The sequence below is a fragment of the Pleurodeles waltl genome, chromosome 9 (genome assembly GCF_031143425.1).
Source record: "Pleurodeles waltl isolate 20211129_DDA chromosome 9, aPleWal1.hap1.20221129, whole genome shotgun sequence".
In the NCBI taxonomy this organism is placed as follows: Eukaryota; Metazoa; Chordata; class Amphibia; order Caudata; family Salamandridae; genus Pleurodeles; species Pleurodeles waltl.
The window spans coordinates 1,086,037,031-1,086,059,453 of record NC_090448.1 but is presented as its reverse complement, the minus strand read 5'-3'; the positions used below and the strand labels follow the sequence as shown (position 1 = coordinate 1,086,059,453).

General features: G+C 43.9%; 1 protein-coding gene across 4 annotated transcripts in view; it reads right to left on the bottom strand.

Annotated features, from left to right (window-relative positions):
* The window catches only part of MGA (MAX dimerization protein MGA), a 782,199-nt gene that overhangs the window by 723,084 nt on the left and 36,692 nt on the right, over positions 1-22,423 (bottom strand). For 3 of the 4 annotated variants that reach the window (XM_069208766.1, XM_069208765.1, XM_069208763.1), the window contains exon 2: positions 4,064-5,208. In XM_069208766.1, the coding sequence (XP_069064867.1) occupies positions 4,064-5,160 (1,097 nt within the window). In that variant the 5' untranslated portion in view covers positions 5,161-5,208. Of the gene's footprint in view, positions 1-4,063; positions 5,209-7,811; positions 8,101-22,423 lie in introns of those variants that run through there. The other variant, XM_069208764.1, reaches the window with a different exon arrangement.

Sequence of the window (22,423 nt, the reverse complement as noted above, 5' to 3'; positions counted from 1 at the left end):
GCCTACTGATTTGCTTTAAACAAGCATAATATGAGCCCCAGGTCTTGCAACAAAATGTACATTTTCATAGTTAATAATGAAGAAAAGTCTTAATTTTATTAAAGACAGGGAGGGGAGTATTGCCTCACCTCGTATTATACAAACGTCATGTTTTACCCTTCTTTTTCTCCAGCTGCTCCAGCATTACCATCCGCCTCTTAATCATGGAATCTCTAATCCAGCGAACCAGTTTGGTTTTCCTCATTCAGCATCATTTAGACCACTCAACGCCGATGTCCCCAGTCTCATGTGGGATTACTTTTCGTGGACATTTGCAAAGAAATGCTGACTTTCTCTGCTGCATGTTTTATTATATTTCCCATTTTTCCTTTATTTTCACAATATTAATGACTTCTCACTTAAGAACAGAGGAGCTGTTCACAGTCAATGGACAATATATAATGCATACTGTTGTTTTATTGTTTGATATCTTCTGTTTACTCCCACTGGCTACTTGGTTTCTGGTCTTTGGGGAGCTGTAGTTTTTAGTTTTCCTTGGTTGCTGCTATATTAAAATTGCTAGATTAGAGAAGCATAATAGTCACCTCTGTGTCTTTAATACAATTAAGACTTTCCTTCAAAATTTACTAGGAAAATCTACATTATTGGGATACACTAGAATGATTTTAAACAAAGAGCTGTAGAAGATTGCCATTTCAGCAACCAGGAGCCGTAGCGTTCAGAAGACAAAGCTAAGGGACACAAAACAAAGGGATTGTGTTAAAAAGATTATTTGTAACATGTACAATCTGGGTGCCCTGTCTGCTTTGGATAGTTCAGTAACCCTAAGAAAATTGGTGAATGCCCACCACTTATTCCATAACAAAATGTAAACATTTTCTTTAAAAAAATCTAGAGCCTATGTCTTCTATATATATATATATACATATATACATACATATATATATATATATATATATATATATTAATAATAATAATTAAGCATATATTCACCGAGGCATCTTGAGGTTAGGAGCACATGAAAGGAACAAAAAAACAGGGGAAAAAAAAAAACAAAAAAAAAAAGAGTCACGAGCCCAACAAAAACACATAGAAACATTAGTCAAGTTGGCGGGGGGGAGAGGGAAATCAGGTCTATGACTGAAAGAATAAGATTTGACAGACGTTTTGGAAGCTATGATGTTACAAGTACGACACTGAGTTATGTGACCAGTCAAGTACAACTCGAATTTTTAAAATAAAACGATCCACACTCCTTTCAGTTGTTTTTGCATCTGCCCCGTCAGCAACAATGTATTCAATGACTGGGAAAAAGCCTTTAAAAGGCAATTACAGGGCATGGATTATTGAACTGAGATACGGCAAGTTTACTTATACTCACCAGTGAGAGCTCTGAAATGGTTATCAGAGGAGGATCAAAAGGTATGAGCTTTCATTCCGTGATTGCCTTAGCAACTAGGCCTGCTGCTTGTACCTTTTAGCCCAGTAACATTTTACTCTTCTTGATTTTATTATTTCAGAATCGGCCACAGTTGTTATTTTCTTTATCTAGCTGTTCTTTCGCCTAGGAAAGCATTGCATTTTTTACCAAGACATTCTTTTCACTTTGTGCTTTCCTCAAGGCTGCAGCAAGATATGGTTGCTGGCACAAGAGGTAAACTGCGTCTCTAACATTCACAGAAACACACATGTCCCTAACCAGGATTTTTTCTCAGAACATCAGTTGTTTTATTATAAAAACACCTCTCTGTTCCGTGCACGTTACATGGAGATTCCAGCCAGATGATCACAACCGCATGCTGATTGACTTTGCTACAGCTGCTTGCTGAGACTACCGGTTCCCTGACCTACATGGGGATGGTTTCTCTTTAGACAAAAGGCTTCCTTGCTCAGGTATGGGAGATGATGTCTTTCCAGGGGAAAATCCTGAAGGGTGGAATAGGGCTTATCATGCTGTGCTCTAACATAGCTTAAGTAGGAATTGCACATATTACACATAGTGACAGTATGGTGGGACTTTTCCTGTGTCACTTTTCTTGTCACAATTTTGCTTCTATTATGTTTCATTATTCTAATTATTGCATTTCATGCCACTTTATCTAAGACACAGCTGATTCAATAAATCCTATTATACAATTTTCTGCTTTTGTTTGTCTTTGCATGTGTGAGACTAATGTAACTGAGAGAAAAGGATGAGATCTGAGGCGCTGCTAGCTGGCCAGATATGGACTAGCCCAACATTTGTTGCATGGTATGGGACTGGACTCAGCTCCCCACAATTCAGTGATGCTACCGCCCAAATCCAGCAGCCTCATTAGGATAATGAGAGCCCATGTGACAATTTCTTGCACACTATTTTATCTAATGCTGCTTGTTTTCTAACTTTCAGGCTTTAAGCTCGACATTCCAGAGTGAACTAGATAATTTGTGGTTTGGTGCCGCTTGAGGATGTCATCAACGCTGAAGGCAGTTAGTTAATAGCCTGAGGTAGGGCCGACAGGAGAGTGAGTAAGAGTTTGTTTGATTTGAAGAGATCACTAGCATCACCCATATCAAGCATTTCATTTTTCATGAAAGAAAGCGCTTCCGAGATAGATCCCAACCTACTTGAATGAGATGGCAGACTGAAGGACAACTTAATCAATAAATGGTCAGTTCAGAATAGTGGCGTAAGTGGAGGGCTGCACAGGAAGAACAGTGGAATCAAAATATGACATCTGGTGTATGAACTTGGTTATAGTTGGGCCAATGGCCATCGGTAATTTTAAGAGGGAGGGAGTGGGGGAGGTGGTAGGTTACAACGCACACATGCACCACACTCACACCCATTCATTCACACATGCACTCACACACCCATTCACAACACTCACTAACGAATACTCACATTCATACACGCACAAAACATTTAAAAAAAATGTTAAACTTACCTCAGCAGCTCTGACACGGAAGCCTCAGAGGACCCAGAAGGGTTGGGACTGCTGCCTTCCTTCATTGGCTAGCCTAAGGTCAGACAATGAGGAAAAGCAGCAGTCCCAACTCGTCAGAGTGGGATGGGGTCAGTGAGACTGCTGACACTCCCACACTAAGTGAAGAGGTATCACTGATTGACACTGGGCTCTGGGCGCTTCAGGGCTTAAAACTAAAGCGTCCAGGTCCGGAGCTATTAGTGGCATTTCCCCTAATCATGATGGGAGTGGCCTGGAGGTGCCTTTCCTAGGCTGCAGAGGTCACGACCACAGGGCTGTGACTTCTTCAGCCCAGCAAAGTTCAGCTCAGGCAGCAAGGGGTATGCGCATTTAGCACATGTCTAACTCCTGGCTGCCTGACCTGAACCAGAAGAGTATCTGTCAGGCTGATTTTTGTTCAGCCTGACAGATACACTTCACGTCAGAAAAAAAAGGTAGGGGGTACGTGGCCCCTCAGCCCAAATGGACTGGCCGCTGTAGAGTTGGGCATTTTGACCATATATTCAAAGCTTATCACACCTAGCCCACCTGAGAGTTGATTAAAGGCCTGAATCATTGCTGTTATTATCCCTGTTACAAATAAAGTCACTCAAAAAATTGTAACATTTGGGCAACTGAGACAGACTAGAGTTTCAAGTTAAAATAAATACCACAGAAAACGTGCGACAAAAGTTACAGACCAGAGACCCGGGAATTGCAAAAAAGTTCAGTGATTTTAACTTTTATGTGAGTTTACTTAATTGTCACTGCTACAAAATTTCTTTCTAGGCTGTGATTATAACCTGCAAGGTGATTAATGAACTCTCAAAACTCTTCCACCTTTTTTTCTTTAAAGTTACAAATTAATAACTAACATGTATCCATCTCAGTCCTCATTTATTCTCAAACAGTTGATTATACACACATAAACATATATATGTATATATACATATATAAAAATAAATGAGAACAAACGTTTAAATAAACTATTGATAAGGAAAAAAAAGTGTACCACTTAAAACTCTACATGCACAAACAGTTTAAATTTGTACCCTTGCAAATTTTCTTTATCTGTAGTTTCATCACGTTAAAATGTCACAATTAAACATGTTGCTTACCTGTCCAAATTCTCTTGCTTCAACCTTTTCACATCTTCAACTGCAACACCTGTATTTATCAAAGTCAAGAAATCTCGCTCAGCATTAAAGGAGTTTTTCTCAATGTCACTATCCAACTTCTCATGAGAACCAACCAAGGAACCCTCATCCTTCTTCAAGCTGTTTGTGCCGTGATTTTCCACTTGTCGATGAGTACTAGATAAAGTGGAATCACTTGCAACTTCCAAGTCTGACCTCACTCTGGCAAGTACATCCTTGAATGGTTTTGTAACAAGTGCATCTTCCCGGAACCCTTTAGCAAAAGGGTTGTAGTCTATCTTAAGCTGTGTAATTTGAATATTTTGGTAGGCTGTAACAGCAAAGAACTCTGTCTGAGGAAAAGTAAAGGTGTGAACATCAGGACCATTTAGCTGGATAACTTCAGTCGCTCGGTCTGCTGGCACCAAATGAAGCCGTGGCAGATATCGGTGCATTGAATGAAGAATTATGTGACCTTCCTGATCAAGATAATTGTTGGTAAGCTTAAGCTTATAAAAGGAGACTGGTTGATGCATCCAATATTGGCCAGTAGAGGGAGATTCTGGGTGAATGAATACTCTTCCCAAAACATGAGGTTCCGCTTTCCCACTAGGCTCCCACCAGCGACCATTCCACTTATATCTTTGATTATCCACAGGGACAATATCCATGACAAGTATGTACTTTAAATTTGGGTCCAAGCCAGTGATCCAGTATCGACAGTATGGAAACATACGTCTACCCTGTTTAGTGAGAATCATCTCTGTGCTACGGCGATAGAATTCATTCCACATAGTGTTGTTATCCAGGACAACAGTAATGTCTCCAATTTTACAGTCGGCTGCAAGGCAGGCCTTGGATTTAGGGGCAGATGGGACCGATGTAATGGCTGGTGCATCAGTAGAACTGGAACCCGCATCTTGATCGGACCCTAAGATCCCTGGTCCTGATTTGTCATTTCCCTGTGGTTGTTGAAGGAGGACAAAAAGTGCAGCTGATGCTCCAGATGGAGCGTTGTCTTTTTTTCCCAACATAGTCTGTGATTTTTCCATGGTGGCCACAGGCTTTTTCTCAGTCATATTACTTGTAAACAAGCTGCATTTGCAGCCCCCTTGATCTTCAACATTCTGCAATGAAAGAAGTAAACCTATTAACGAAGAAAATATAAAATAAGCCACCCCAACTTGTTATTTCAATTCTAGAATCTCGAGGTTTAGAAGAAATTTCCCAATAACCCAACCATTATCATGTTGGGCCCAATTCAGTTTTCAAGGCTTCGTTCTGAGTGATTCTCTTAAGACATACAAGTACAACGCAAACATCAACACAAATAGTAAATGTGGATTCAGCATAAGTGAGGATATTCATATGTGACTGAGTCTGTGTGTAATAACTGGACCTTCCTCTATTGGTATAATGGACCTCTGCTAATCCCAAAGGTCTCGTCTCCATGACAGCCAAAGAGAACAGTGAAACAAGATTCTGTCCTTGCAAGATGCTCATTTACAACAGTAGGAACATCTCAAGGCAGATGATGTTGCAACAAATGTGATTTTGAAATCCACATACCGCTAATTGCCACCTTTGGAATGAATGAAACAGTGAGGCAGATAGATACGGATCATGGCATTTATCCAAATACCAACAAGGTTTTGAAACTCAACGACTAGCAATCTGCATCAGGCAACCTAACAGTGCTTCTTACAGAGAAAGGCAATAAACTAGTCTTGGCAAAACACAGAGATCCACCTCGAGAGAAAATGTTGACGAGGAAATTATGATTAATTCTAGAAACAAGAAAGATAAGGGAAAACATTCCTGCTAAGATTACTGGGGACCTTGTGGTGAAGGGAAAGAGCAACATCATATGTATGGTTATTATCGGAGCAGCTCATTAGTCCATACATGTATCCATTCCCTGTTCTTGACTGGCCTACAAAAAGAGCAGGGCCCAAAAATCGGAGCAAAATTGGAGGTGGGATCACCTTTTACTAAAAGAAGTGTCAAGTTTACAGAACGTAAAACATCGGCTCATTGCCATCTCTGTCCTACCCACGTACTGCTGTGAAGTATTAATGCAGTTTTAAGGGCAACTTCAGAACTAGTAGGTAAATCAAACTCTTCTCTTCTCAATGAGCAAGACATCTGCAACTCAGGGTCCAACACATGTTTAACACAGCCAATCCACAGGGCACTTAAATATGCAAGGTATTATTTTGCAGAGAAATTTAGACCACTGAAAGGTATAAAAGAACTTAGAAAGGCTGGCTTGCCTCTGTTGATGGAAAACAATCATTGACTGCAGCCAAAGGATATATCTTTGCTTCATAGTTTGGGCAGGAATGTAAACATATTTGAATATTCTGCCTCCAAGTATTTCCGTAAATTGAAAAGTGCCACTTCAAAATATCCGGCATGAACAGTATATTTGCAACTCTATGGAAACTGATAGATGGGAGGATAAATCTTCACTTTATTAGTGGCGGAAGGAATCTTCAGAGATGTGGGTATAGAGTGTAAAGACAGGATGCCATATAACGAATGACCATTCTGAAAGCATTGGAGAGAGCTTCAAATTGTTACATATTGTGAACATGCTTACATATTTTTACCCTGGAACTGCTGTCAGTAATGAAAGTTAAGCTCACAACTCACTAAATTCCATATGAATGCTCGCCCTAATAACAAATGCTTCCCATTATTAAGCCATATAATTTACACAAGCTTCAAGCAGCACACGTGGATACAAACCTCGCATTTGAGGCTGACAATACTCTTCTACAGGTCCACAACGTGGTACTTTTAGCTGCCAAAGATTTGTGGAGGCAGGGGCTTTGGCCTACATTTCCTGTGAATAAAGTGACCATAATATCTGTCTGTGACCCCAATGTCTTTTGGGCAACAGTGATTCCACACCCCTGCGTTAGCAATGGTACACTTCATCATAATTACAAGTCCTTACTTTCTATTCCTTCAAACTGCAATGGTCTAGTTCGCAGACCATGGTTTCACTCCTAATAGTAGACACTGTCATCAGGTTCTCTTTGCAGTTAAATATCTTTCAACCCATAAGCTCTTGGCTAGGGTTGCCGACTGTGTTTTTTTTTTTTTTTTTTTTTTACCCTTTGTGCCGGCCTGTACAAAAATAGGGAAACCAAGTTAGTATTTTTTCTCCATCAGTACATAAGCTAAACAATAAATATAATAACAACAAACTTTAAATGTGTTCTAGAGCGGTCTTAACCATTCCTGGTGGATAATCAAAGTAAACAAACATGGAAAGGAGCCATGTTAAATATAAAACAAATGTTTTTATAAAACGTTCTACTCAAGTATCATGTCCACGCATTTTCAGAACTTTTGAAACGTGAACAATTGACCAGGATCTTCCTCTGCGAAAGGTGGCAAACCTACACTTGAACCATATGGAAGAGCATAAAATAATGTTGCTTTGGTTGGGATGAATGTTAATAAAGAGATGGGCAAACGCTGGTCTAACATACTGGGAGGTGCACTGCCACCAACACCTGGGAGTCCACGCGTGCTCCTATCATTTACTACCAAGGGTCTTCTTGGTAGTAAAGGTCACACAAGGCTCCAAGCAGTTTTCTAGGACTTGGTCCGTCGTTTGTTGGACGCCTACACGCCCTCACACATGACGGTCCCCAGGTGGCACCTACAGTAAGCGCGCAAACACTGACACGTAGGTCGTCGGCGCTTGCAGCCTCACCGCGTGCCTTGGGCTCTAAGCGCCCTGCGACTTCCCGTTCACGCCTCTTCCGTCGCGGAGAGCTGGGAGGCGTGAAGTCCGCGCACGCGGCCCGCATACGGGACGCTGTTCATCCCAGCGAATGATACAGACAAGACGCCGCTGGCGCTCCGTGGTGCAAAGGTGGAGCTCATGTCGTGCGTGGAATCTTGCCACGCTCGCCCTCGCGCTTCGGCGGTTTCCGCCTTCCGCTCTCAGGGTGGAGAGTGTGCCGAGGAGCCGAGAAAAATATGCGTGCGCATAGGGCCCTACGTCACCCGCGCAGGCGCGGCAGAGTCGCGGCACTCAGGTGACGCCGCCGCCGCCGCAAAGTTCCGCCCACCCGTGTGTGGGCCGAACCCGCGAGTCACGTGCTATTCCGCCCGGGGAGTATACGGTAGGGGTCCGGCGTGGCTGACCCCGAGCCGCTGGACTGGATGGTGACTACGAGTTATTTTTTTTATTATCAAATCGAACAACTGTCAGGAACGCTTTGGGAAACACCAATCCTTCGTCCGGAACACGGTGCCGTTAGAGGGACACGAGACTGGCCGAGGCCTCTGGCGCGTTCAGTTTTTCGATCGCGTGCTCAGCAGTGGTCCTCTGTAGCTAGGTCGCAGCGCCACTGGAAGAGGAGCATCTCGGTGTGCAAGGGGCGCACTGCACTCTGCTGGCCTGAAGCGCTTGACCTGGCCACGGACAATTCTCATTAACCTGCGCGCCTCTGCCCCCGAAACACCTAAACTCAGCTGTGCAAAGCTACCGAAAATACCCCATTCCGAGCTACTGAGAGAAAAAGAGTACAACGCAGAACCGCAATTCATTTCGCAAATTTCTTCAATATAAACGCAGATGACTAATTTTGAACAAATTACGCTTTATAGCACAAGACCGCAAAACAAAGGCAACACTAGCGTTACATAGATAAATGGAACTTAAAGACAGGCTTCCTCGAGCCCGCTTAAACCCACCCCCTCCAATCCCGATATTTCATCCAAGCACTGTAAACCTCGTTCACAAAAGCAGCAAGTGCCTATCCGTATAGCTTCTAAGTACATTCGCAGTCTATCGAAATCTTGTTCAGCCGTCTACATACGACGTGTAAATAGCACAGAAAAATTGAACGCAATTTTGTTGATTGTGAATTAAGACATACGAATAGAACAACAGAAACCTATTTTTTTAACGTTCTATTAAAAAATATATAAAACATAAGTCGATAGAGTAGAGTGCAGCACCCACACCACCAAGTTCATTCTTAGGTTATTATAATACATGGATGATACAACCCCTTTATAAAACCTAGTTTATTATTTTCTTGGTATGTATGGCTTTCACAGCAAGTCTCTGTTTTATTTCAGTTTCTAAGTCTCATAACTAACTTCTATGACATAGCAACAGTTGATAACAAAACTTGTCACTCGCTGTCGCCACGTCATAAAGGCCACCCAGGCCAGACTGACAGGTTCCCTGAGAGCCTGTCAGGGCAGCGCTGCTTGTCTGACTTGACTAAAAGCAGAAAGCACAGCTGCAGTAGAGAAGAGTGTGTGTGTGTACTAAGCTACCTTTGCCACTGGGATCCAGTCTGAGGAACAGGGAGCTCCAACCCAGACGAGAAGGTCTGAAGCTTCAACACAGTTCCGAAAGCAGCAGGCTGCATTCCTCACCAGCGCGCACCTTGGTGAAACAGAGCGAGCACGCCCGGAGCTGGGGAGGAGAGGGAGATGTGGAGGGGCTGCAGCATGCCTGCATGTAACTTACTCTAATTATCAAATGAGCAGCACAACCTGTAATACGATACAATTAATGCAATACTACAAATAATAATAGACAATCAAGGAAAGGCACTTATGTGGCTGCTTACCAGCGAAGAAAGAGGAAGTGACTTTCCTTGATGATGTCTGCATATATGATGGATCACGTCCAGTGGTGGACTGGATTACTAGCTTTTTAAAAAATCATGGGAAACGTACTCTGTTTCTTTGCTTATGGTTATTATATTGGGTTGCTAAGCTAAAAATAAAGGAGGAGTAAAGCTCTCGTTACAGAGTTTGGATGTGCTGAAGACACCAAATGCCTTTAATCAGGCAAGACTAAAAAAAACTGTACTGCCTAAATCAATGCATTGATAGTAAGAATACTATAAATGAAAGCTACACGAGGCTTTGATAGAGTGACAAAGAAGAGCCGAGGAACTGCTTGGGAATTGTAACATCCACGCAGGCAACTATTTGATTATCCATCCACGCTGTATGACCAATTTAAATAATATGTACAGTGTGACAATGCATCAGCTTGATAATCATGTCACCGACAGGTCAAACTGGACAGCAGGCATCGTGGGATATTAAACGTCTAACAGCTGAAAGTTAACATTTGGTAGCCACCATCTTTCAGCCTCCTACCTTTTCTCTGACACATTTCAAGTGGGGCACAGATAAAGTAACCAAGTAAAATGCCTTAACATGTATCAGAGAATAGCAAGAAGGAATAACGTCGGCTGCTGTCAGGTGTTCATTTTCAACTTTTAAACTTAGAAAAATGTGACAGACATTTCATGGGGAACTTGGCAAAGCCAATAGGGCTGATGTACGCTGCCATACTTTTGGCTTTGCCAATGTTTATTTATTCATTTATCTTTTTAAACAATATTGCTGTGGAAGCTGCATGTCCCTTGCCAATAGATTAAATAGGACATTGCTTTAGAAAACAACTCTTTGGTCTCAAAATGCCCACATTGCCACTGTAATCTCTGGCACTGAAGGTCGCTACTTTGTATGTGTAGGTGCTCAATGTGAAAGATTAGAATGCTATTACTCACAGTGAAGTTAGCCAGTGCCTCAAGTATGCTGTCCTCCTAGCCCAAGCTGTATTGGGCAGAAGAAAAATGTGAATAACACATTGCACCAATGAATGAAGATGGTTGGCTGAAAACTTCTCTCAGTATATAATACATATGGCTTTAGCAAAACTGAAAGGTTTTGACTAATGCCGGAGCTAAAAATAAAATAAGATAAAATAACTGGACAATGCTGGGATATTGTTTTGTGGCAATTCAATGCCTTAAAAATGTGTTAGCTGGAACATCCCCCTTTAAAAATTCTATGAGAAAAATGTAACCACACAATATGTTAATCAAGGAAAGCACATCAATAAAAAGCAACATATAATTACACCGGAAGTAATAAATGATAACATTGATCAACTCACAGGCTATGAACTGAGAAGCAATTATGAAGATCAGTATGGGAAAATGCGAAACAATGATTTTTGAGCAGCCAGGAATAGTTAGTGACACCAAATATTAATGTAGAAAATACAGGTTAATAAACAGAATCAACTACTGTTCCTGCTACCACTAAGAGGCAAGGGCGTAGCTATCCATTGTGCTACCAATGCAGCAGCACCAGGGTGAACGGCCCTGAATCCTGATAACTGATGTATTTCACTACATAAAAAGCAGTCTGGGGCCTATAGCCTAGCTTGTACTAGGGCCATGTCAACCTTTCACTGCCACTGCTGGGTCTAGAAGTCAATCTCAAAGTGTTCAAACACCACCAAAGGCAAAGGAGCAAAAATACGTTCCCTAGTAAAATGGGTAGCAAAATGGATATGAGCAGTATTAGTTCACAGCACTGTTTCACATCCATTAATGATGAAGCACTGGACTTGAACTAGAACACCAAACTGATGACGGCTGAGGTAAAAAATAAATAAATGAAAATGTGTGGTACCGATTGAGTGTTATGTTCACCCAATTAAAGGATGAACTACTGGTGGTACAACAAGATTTTACACTATCTCACAGCCGAGAAAGTCATTTGATTCAAGCTAAAGTTGAATATAGAGGCAAAAGTCAACAACAATTCTAAGCAAATCAAATATGCCCTTGTCCTGAAATGACTATATCCAACACTAGAAGTAGCAGGCATTAAGATCTCATCCTCTACCACAGATTGGTAGGAAGGCAGTTAGAAAAACATCTGAACTAGACGTAAGCAAACAATGGGCAAAAATACATCACTATCCGTTATTGGAATCTCTTGGTCTATTATCATTATTGATTTTAAATTAAATGAAATAAACTGTATTGGATAACAAACACATACTGGATATTTTAAAAAGAATTATGGGCTCTTGCAACACATCACAATGTAGGCAAGATGTTCTCTGCACAAACAGGAATAAAGGAAGAGCTGAAAGAACTACAACAAGGAGCAGAATTGGTGAAGCACATATAAAGACAATTCTTGTACAAAGCAGAAAGTTATAACGGGAGTAGGGAACAAAAATAATTTAGGACTCTTAGGTCCTAAATTATATAACAATATTGTTTGAACGTGAAAACACAGATAATGCTGTGCACAAATTATTCCTAACAAATGCCGAACAACATCCAGCACTTGAAAATAGACCACAGTTACGATGGAATAAGCTGACATTTATTCAGCATTAAACAGTGACAGAAAACTGACTCAGATATGACAAAGGTGGATTCATTCCTGGGGGATGAATAATATATTTAAAGTAAAATATATAAAAGAAGAAAACAACAGTTAGGCCTGAAGAGCAGGATAACAAAGAAAACTCACTACCTAACCCCAAGGCCCAGGAAAAATAGATAGCTTACACAACTAGTTACAGCTCTAGGAGTTTTCCACGATATTTGCATTTCATAGGATGGATATTAACAAAGCTAATTTAATCAACTATACTGTTCCAAAATAACAAAGTAAAGATCTGAAATACTGAGTAAATAGAGGGACTTTCAATGGCATTAAAAAGAAGCACTGAACAACATGATGCCAACAGTGTATTAATAATAAAAATGAATGGGGCAACTCACACAAAGTAATGTAATTCTGTTAAGATTAATACAAAACATATACTAGTAAATAAATCATGTATTTCTAAAGAAGAATTTAACGACACTCACTTGAGGACCTTATGCTCATAAGACACTGCCCTCTTCGCATTGTTTGAAAAATCAAATTCATATAATGATAGACGATGCAGAGTCTAGAGACAGAAACATATCATTTAATTTATTTCTTGGCAAGCTCAATAAAATCATTGGGGTTCAACAGGAAAAGTATTAGAGAGAAGGGAGTGAAGCTGCATGAAAGTAGGCCACACTTGAGGTCTACTCTGCCAAAGAAAATGCTAAAAGCAGCCTCCTGCCAGTTTAAGGATGCAGACTTCAATCATTTGTGATCACTTAAGTTTGCACATAATGAAGATAATTCAATCTGTTAAACTTGTTAATGGCTTGCTAAAGAGTTATAACCACCTGGGTGAGAGGGTGTGATGAATCACTCTCCTTGCAATGAAAGCTGTGAATAGTCAGCTGGAATGCAGCTGCATTAGAAAGAAATAGGCACTGGACAGAGGAAGATAGTTTCATGGGTGCAGTTGCTCTGTGTATCCAAGATACTGTCTTAATCAAATACGAATGATTCAGATTATGTTATGCCAAGATGCTGTCAAAATACTGCAAGCGAGATAAAGATTGGCAAGTGTGTGTTTAACTCAAGTAGATGCTGGTCTTACACTATTTCTAAAATACATTATAAAAATGGGAGCATCCCCAAGGTACAAGATGAGAAGCAGAGAAGGGGTGTTGGATTTAGCTTGGTTTCTTCGCAACAATATGGATTTAGAGATAAACTCAATTTTGTAGAGATAAGAATGCAGGGCAGAGGTCTACCTTATTCCCACTAAAGGGATAATTTGACTGCCCGATCCTGGGTCTTTAAGTATCTGTAGAGGTAACTCTTTCTGTAATTGGAAATGCTTGTGGAAAAGTAGTTCCTTGAGACTTTTCATAAAGTTAGCAAATATTAATACTTGCAGCTGGATAGACAGAGTTCCATATTCCAGTGGCATTTGCAGAAAAGAGCAGCTTCACAGTGTTTTAATTTGAAAAGAAGGGTGTTCCAGAGGAAGAGATTTCCCACTTCGGAGTGTGCATTAGCCACTTCAGATGACTAGTTTTCGGGTAAAGGGGTTGATAATATTCCCATGAATGACCTTATGAACAATAGGGGCCAGCTTAGATATGGTTCTGACATCAATGGTAAGCCATTCTGTGGCAAACAGTATTGGATTGATGCAGTCTGATCATCTGGTACCAAATATTACATGAGTTGCTCCACGAAGTATGGCTTTTAATGGCACCAGATGGATTTTGGACAAGGTTGGTAGGGAGTTTCCATAATTTTGTCTTAAGAGTACCAGTGTCTGGACAACTGTTTTAAAGTCTTTTGTAGGGTTGACAGAGTTGATTCATCATTAGTCTGATTTGATGTTGGACACCCTTGGTTAAAGTGTTAGTGTGTGTGCAAGTTCAAGTTTGTTTAGGGTAAAACCTAGATTCTCTCTTGTTTTTGCCAATGGATGATTTCTAGCTATGCCGATTTATTGCTTTAATCCAGGTTTGCACAGTGCTGTACGGTGGTGACAACAGTAGGTACTCAGTTGTCTTGGGATTTAGAATGAAGTGCTGTATAGACACCTATTTTTGGAAGTATCCTTGTTTTCGTTTCTAGAATCTCTGTGTCCTCCGGAGAAGAGACATTAAGGAATACATGAATGTCAACAGTGTATATCTAAAAAGAAACACTGAACTGTCTCCGGAGGTATGAGAGAAGTTCTAAATATGCTCAACAATGTTGGGGATAGAATGGAGCCCTGAGGGATTCCTTCTTGGAGAGTCAAGGAGTTGGAGAGTTTGACATGCTGCATTCAGATACTGAGGCAAGAATAGAACCATCTAAGAAGTGTATCTCATGATTGACAATGCTGAATACAGCTGTTAGGAGGCAGGATTTGCTACTGCCCACTATGCATACTACAACATTGTTTGTTTGTCGGTCGCAATCTCCTATGTTGAAGCAGGTTCTGAATCCTAAAAGGATTAAATCGATTAAGCAGTATTCCACAATGGCGCTTTTCAACTCCTTTTCAATGCAGCTTTCTTTGACATCTGAAATAAAATACGTTTTGATACCCTGCTAAAGTTACTAAGGCCTCTGTGGTCTGCATCCAGTTCATTTAACAGAGGAGTGACCTAGCCACTTGGTAGGCACTCAGGAACTTGTGTCAATGTGTGGATTGCTTTGGTTATGAAATTGTAGTTGTGCAATCCTTCCAACTATCCCTCAGATGAGGTCACAAAATACAACATGTAAGGCCTCTCGGATGTCTTTGTCAGCTTCTGGTGGAGTCAACAGCAAACCCAGCCCTAGTCAAGGTATTTAGCCCAGTCCAGGTATTTAGCATTTAGTTTTGGTGGGAAAGTCAGTACAATATCACTTATTGTACAATAAAGAAAAGCAATTAGAAAAACAATGTCACATTTCTGGTTTATAACCTAGCCCAGTCCAGGTATATAGCATTTCGTTTTGGTGGGCAAGTCAGTAAAATATTGCTTCTTGTATGATAAAGAAAGCCATAAGAAAAACAATGTCACATTTCTGTTTTTCTTCATACTGATGTTATGGGTTAGCTTCTCCAGCAACAGGTTTTATCAAAGTTTATGAAACCAGTGTAGTTGGATCGTTTACTTCTTCCAGTCTTATCTAATTGGAGATTTGGCCAATCCTGAAAAGTGGTGATATAGCAATCAATTATTTATGCTAGTCACGTCCTGGCACTTGGCATCTTTCAACCGCAATATGATAACTCCTGTTTCCAACTGTTATAGCATAATCTGCCATTTCTTTTGTTAGCACTCAAACTCGGTCCTCATAATGGTTAATTAGACCACTGAACTTATCACATTTGTAAAAATAAGCCATTTGCATTACATCTCCAATATTTTGTCTGTTTTGGAAACATTTTCTGCAGCCTTTTCAAGGGGGATGAAATTGAAAAAGTCACATTAGAGTGACTTTTGATGTTTTGCAATTAATTGTACATCATAATATGTCATCTCATAATCTATCCCATTGCTTTGCTCAGTTTTTTCTGTCTAAAGCCGCTTCCTATTGCAAGTCATACAGCCACTTTTGTCCAGATGTCTTTACACTGATTATTTTATGGGGGCGAGATTATGCCTTTACTAACATTACAGGATTTTAATCTATAGATGCCAACTACCTCTCTACAACCTCATAGCAGTTGCTACATTGCCAGAGAAAGTATGCAAAGCCTGTGACCTAGCTAACACAGTTTTCCGAGCACTATCATGTCTGCACACAATCAGATATTCCAAAGAGCACACATATAGTGACTTTATGATCCATGTGGATCCTTTTTTTTTCTTTTTAATTCCATACGGGTCCACTCACTCAATAAATGTAAACGGAGTACATTTAAGTAATTAAGTAATATTTTAATGGGTCTGCTCATCTGGACTTTTCACAATTTCCAGCTGCTCACCTCCCCAGATAATTTTATGGGTCCTGCTTTGAAAGACTGTTAGTTCCTGCTTCTGAATAGCCACAGAGTTTGAATAAGAGTTGGAATAGGATATCACTTTTTTAACACAAACCTTATTGCATCTTATAAAAGCATGTTAAAGCGTTCACACAGTGTTCTATTGATTGAGCAATGTACCTTGAGAGAATTTTGCAATAACCTGCTGGAGAAGGATATCACTTTAAGCACAAATATTCTGTTCATCCAAGAAAAATATAATTTCCTCCACTCTCTTAGCCATTTTCCCTGAGGATCTCACTTTTTGCCATTCACAAAAGGCACAGTCCTTAGCAAACACAAGCAACAAGCGGTGGTCGTTTTCTCCAATTGTATTCCAAGTGCCATTATCTAAATATAATGGAAACTGAAGAGAGACTCCCATCATGGTGAAATCAATCTCAATTGGCAAAATAACAGTGGGTGTATTCAAAATGGATATTTAAAACTGAAGGGAATCCTATTCATCATGCCCTTGAAAATTAAAACTGAAGAGAGACTTTCCACCCTGTCATTGGGGCTGCCACCTTGACCCTCATTTTAAATCACCCACATTGAAGAGAAAGTAAAACCATGCCTGCCTTGGCTGGCTTTAAGCACCAAATTCAAAACTCTTTCCTTTCTCACGGCCTCACAGTCTATATATCCATAGTAGTGATGTCACTTGTGAAGCCTCCCAGCTCCTGATAATGTTAGTACCTTCAGTGGATATGTGTAGAGTATTTACTGATATTTATCTGAGAACATACATTTCGCAGGCTAGCAAACGTATATCTGCATCTTACTTTTCAAATGGCATCTACAAACTTTACTAGCCCACTCCCAACTCGCTGCAAAACCCTGGGAGGTCTACAATTGTTCCCTTTGCTAACCACGGGCCCGAACATGGCTGACCCTATATTCCCCCTCAGGGGCACTTACATCTGCCAAACCTTCCAATTACATCCTCACTCCCTAGAAGATGGCAACTTCAAACATGTCCACCCTAATCAACAGTCTACAAAAAGGGCTAAAATTCCTTCAAGACTGTCTACCCCAATCTCTCAAATAATATCACGAATAACCCCCCCCCACACACACACAGACTAATAAAATAAATTCCTGAAACAGTATCCCCTGCCAATATTTTTGTACGAAAAAAAGGTGCTTGAAGACAAATCTGATTTTCTTCTCTCACCTGTTGGAAAGACCTCTTCATCAGTCATATGTGCGTGACAAGCTCCATCAAAATCCTGTATAGCTTCTAACTTCAACTTCAAAGCTGAAGTGTCAATGTCCATTTTCAGTAATAGCAATATTACGTTCCAAGTCTTGGACACCAACATGGGAATGTTCAACATCCCATTCGCCACTACAAAGAACTCTTGACAAGCACCACTAACCCAATCCACACCAAGGGATTCCCCTCCAAATTCCTTAATTCCTCCCCCAGGTACACAAACTAGTGTCATCTTCCCTAGCCGAATTACCTCTCTGCCTGATATTTGCCCAGTTCGTTGAACTCTGCCATAACACATCAGATACACTCTAGCGCCCACAATGCTGTAACTGGCTCTTCTTCCCCCGTAAACCTCTTCCTCCAGGATTCTAACACATACCCCTAATAAGCAATGTAGCACACCCCTCCCTCATCCACAATATTCTAGTAATGATTTGTTATAAGATATGTACATCTACATGCATTTATCAACAATCACCCGTTGCCTGCCCAGAACTCAAGACAGCAAAAATTGGAATGGTCATCCTTCCGGGCTCTTCGGTCACTCATGTTTAACTAACTGTGTCAAAAACCTAACCTATCATCAACACAATCACACCAGTACAATACAGTAATCCAGTACAATAAAAAAGGACTACTAGACCCTGTTAATACCCACCCCTCAGCCCCCATGCAACTTAGGGGGTCATTACAACCCTGGCGGACGGTGTTAAAGGTGCGGTAATACCGCAAACAGGCCGGCGGTAAAAAAAAAGGGAATTATGATTGTGGCGGAAACCACCAACATAGACAGCCACTTTAACACTCCGACCGCCACGGCGGTACAGACAAGCAGCGCAGCGGTCACCGCCAACAGACAGGCGGAAGACAATGTACCGCCCACAGTATTACAACACACCAATCCGTCACCTTTTCCGGGGCGGATTCACCGTGGATAAAAACATGGCAGAAACAGTTTCTGCAATGGGAAAACGCTCACCTTACCACATCCCACGAGGAAGGAGGACACCAGGGAGCCGGAATTACAAATCCTACCTGCCCTTCTCTTCCTACTCATCTACGAAGTCCAGTGCCGGCGAAGACAACAGTGAGTACTGCACCTACGACATAGGGGAGGGGAGAGGCAAAAGTCAGGAACACACACAAGCAACACCCCCACCCTTGCATATTACAACACACACACCAATGCATTTACAAACATCACAGTAACAACCCACAACCCCCCCGGAAGAATGCAAACACAAAACAAAATCAGTTCAAACATTGTAATGTATCAAAGTACATGTGTCAAATATATACAGATAGATATAAACTCATACAAAGGTATATACAGTACGAGAAGTAGTGCAGATACGCACATCTTAATGTCTGTGCACCACTAGGCCAAAAATGCATGGGCGGGGCCCACACAAGATACCTGTCCACAAACGGAGAGAACACTGCCGGGGCATCAGAGAAAAAACAACTAGCACCTCAGGGGGAAGGGAAGGGGGGGGGGGCACCTCAGCAGGATTACAGCACCACGCCACATCCACGACGGGGCTCCATGCCCATTGATGTATCCTGGGGAGTGCAAAGCCACAGTCTCACAAGTCTCTACAGTGGGTGGGTTGCCCACTGTTCCATCCTGGCGAGTGCAAAGCCACAGTCTCACAAGTCTCTACAGTGGGTGGGTTGCCCACTGTACCATCCTGGGGAGTGCAAAGCCACAGTCTCTCAAGTGGATAACAGTCTCCACTGGTTCTGGAGGGTGACTGGTGCCCCGACTCGATTAGTCTCCCCGTGACTGTTCCTGTCCCGTCACAGTCCCAGCTGCACATGGGATAACGATGCCTGATGTGGCGGTCTTTTTCCTTCTTCTGCGGTGCTTGCCCTGTTCAGCGGTGATTCGTCATGGCGGTCTCTGGACTGTTCAGCGGTGCTTTGCCATGGCGGGCTATGGACTTTTCAGCGGTGCTTGCCCTGTTCAGCGGTGCATGCCCTGTTCAGCGGTGATTCGCCATGGCGGTCTCTGGACTGTTCAGCGGTGCTTTGCCATGGCGGGCTCTGGACATTTCAGCGGTGCTTGCCCTGATCAGCAGTGCATGCCCTGTTCAGCGGTGATTCGCCATGGCGGTCTCTGGACTATTCAGTGGTGCTTTGCCATGGCGGGCTCTGGACTGTTCAGTGGTGCTTTGCCATGGCGGGCTCTGGACTGTTCAGCGGTGCTTTGCCATGGTGGGCTCTGACCTGTGCATTGGTGTGTGGCATGACGGTCCCTCATTGCCCTGCGGGGCTGTGGCTGCCGGGGCCCTCCTGGGCAATGACTCTGGCGGTGGTCTCCTGACCAGTGACGATACTTGTGCCCTCCTGGGCAATGTCTCTGGCGGTGGTCTCCTGACCAGTGACGATACTTGTGCCCTCCTGGGCAATGACTTTGGCGGTGGTCTCCTGACCAGTGACGATACTTGGGCCCTCCTGGGCAACGACTCTGGCGGTGGTCTCCTGACCAGCGACGATACTTGGGCCCTCCTGGGCAATGACTCTGGCGGTGGTCTCCTGACCAGTGACGACGGTGCTGGCGGGGGCGTCCCGGCCGCCGGGAAGGATGCCGCCCTTCTCCGCCGTGATGGTCACACCAGGCTGTGCAGACTTCTTCTGGCCCTTCCCCACCTTTGGAGGAGTCACAGCTGACTCTGAAATCCCCCTGGGACCCCTGTGAGTAGTTTTACCTCCAGGAGTCTTCAGCCGGTCCCGTCGGCCACTTTCCAACTTCAGAGCCTTTACAGGGGGTGAACTGGCAGTGCCTTGGCTCCGTGTCACACTGCCTGCCCTGGTGGCCAGTGCACTCCACACACCTTGAACACGCACCACTGGTACTGGAGGCTTTTTGGCTGAGGCGCTACGACGGGACTGATGAAGTGGAGGGGGGGGTCAAAAAGGTCAACTTTACAGAGGGACAGTTTCTGACGAACACTGGGATGGGTAGCTGGAGGGGGTCTGGGAGTGGAGGAAGAGGAGGTGGTTGTAGGAGGTGTCACTTTAGGTGTTTTGGGTGCAGGTACTGGAGGCTGTCGTGAGGTGGATGAATGTTGGGTGTGTGGGTGCCCGCGTTTGTGTACTTTGGGAGGGGGCGTCACAGACACACTGGGAGAGGACACAGGGGACGTGTAAATGGTAGTGGGGTGGTGAGTGCAGGTGAGCGGGGTGTGGTGCTGGGTGTTCTGGTGCGAGTCCTAGTGCCTGTAGATGTAGTGCATGCAGGTGAGAGTGTAGACGACACTGGGAGGGAGGAGGGAGACGATGAGGAGGGGGACACAGTGGAGGCAGTGGATGTTGCTGTGTCTGTATGTGGGTGATGCTTGTGTGAGTGCCTGTGGGATGTGTGATGCCTATGTTTGCCAGAGCCACTTTTGTGTGTTGAGGTGTGTGCATGCTGGTCTGATGGTGTGCTTGGGATGGGCTGGGGTACAGGGGATTGGGTCTGGGTGGAGGGAGATGGAGGGGGGAGGCTAGACACAGGGGCAATGGCTGCCATCAGTGCTGAGGCCAGAGATTGCAGGGTTCGCTGAAGGGCAGCCTGACCAGAATGAATGCCCTCCAGGAATGCATTACCATGTTGCAACTGCCTTTCTACACCCTGGATGGCATTCACAATGGTAGACTGCCCAACAGTGAGTGACCTGAGGAGGTCAATGGCCTCCTCACTGAGGGCAGCAGGGGTGACTGGGGCAGGGCCTGAGGTGCCTGGGGCGAAGGTGATGCCCACCCTCCTGGGTGAGCGGGCACGGGGCGAAGGCTGAGGGGCTGCTGGTCGTGGAGGTGGCGGCTGTACCTGTAGAAGTGGGGGGCACAGACGGTGCCGCCACCACAAGGGAGCTCCCATCGGCGGACGAGTCCGTGTCGCTGGTTGGTGATCCGGTGGCTGATGTGAAGCTCCCCTCGCCCTCAGTCCCACTGGTGCATTCTGAGTCCGTTGTGTGGCCCTCCATGGCCATGAGGGATGCAGCTCCCTCGTGCTCCGGTGCCACTGTACCTCCGCCTGATGATGCTAATGCACAAAAGAACAGGGAGAGCAGAAAAGGGGGGGGGGGGGGAATCGACAGAAGAAAGACAGGTTGAGTGCATGGCATACCGCTACCGTTGGCGGACAATACAGACACAGCAGCCCCATGCACTACGCCGTGCTCCTGCCCTCTACAGATGCAATTCCTGGGATCTGGACTACATGGCTATGGTGGCCATCTGCACACATGGATGCCACAGGGGCATCTATACCTGTACTTGGCACTCTCCTGCGGTGGGGTGTAGTGGCCCATGGCCTGCATTATGGAGGGGCCTAGCCTATGGAAGTCGCCCTGGCCTAGGGAAACCCACAGCCCTCCTCCCACACCTAGACCCCTCAACTGCGCGCAAAGTCCCCAGAATGAGAGTGTACTCACCCCCTTGTGTCTGCTGTGATGCCCTCAAGCGCCCATCCAACTCAGGGTAGGCCACTGCCAGGATCCGGAACATCAGGGGGGTCATGGTGCGAGGCCATCCCCAGCTGAGCCTCCGCTGTCTTCTTGCTACAGCGGCAAATGTCCTCCCATTATTACGGCAGTGGGTGCCCCGTCTCTGGTGGGCCCCCAGGGTCCGGACTTCCTTGGCGATGGCACGCCAAATGTCCTCCTTCTGGTGAGCGCTGACCTACATGACATGCACAAGGGAAGAAGAGAAGTCATTACCAACTGCACCGTCGATGTAAGTGTCCCCCCTCCCTACCCTTGCCATGTGGCACTGGCATTCACATGCATTCATGTTCCCTGAACTCTGCCCCCTTCCCTCTTACAACCAGCCCTCTCCACCCAGGCCTAGCCCATACAACGTGCTCCCTGTGTACTTACCTGTTGGTCTGGAGGACCATAGAGTAGCGTGTACTGGGGGAGGACCCCGTCTACTAGTTTCTCCAACTCCTGAGCAGTGAAGGCAGGGGCCC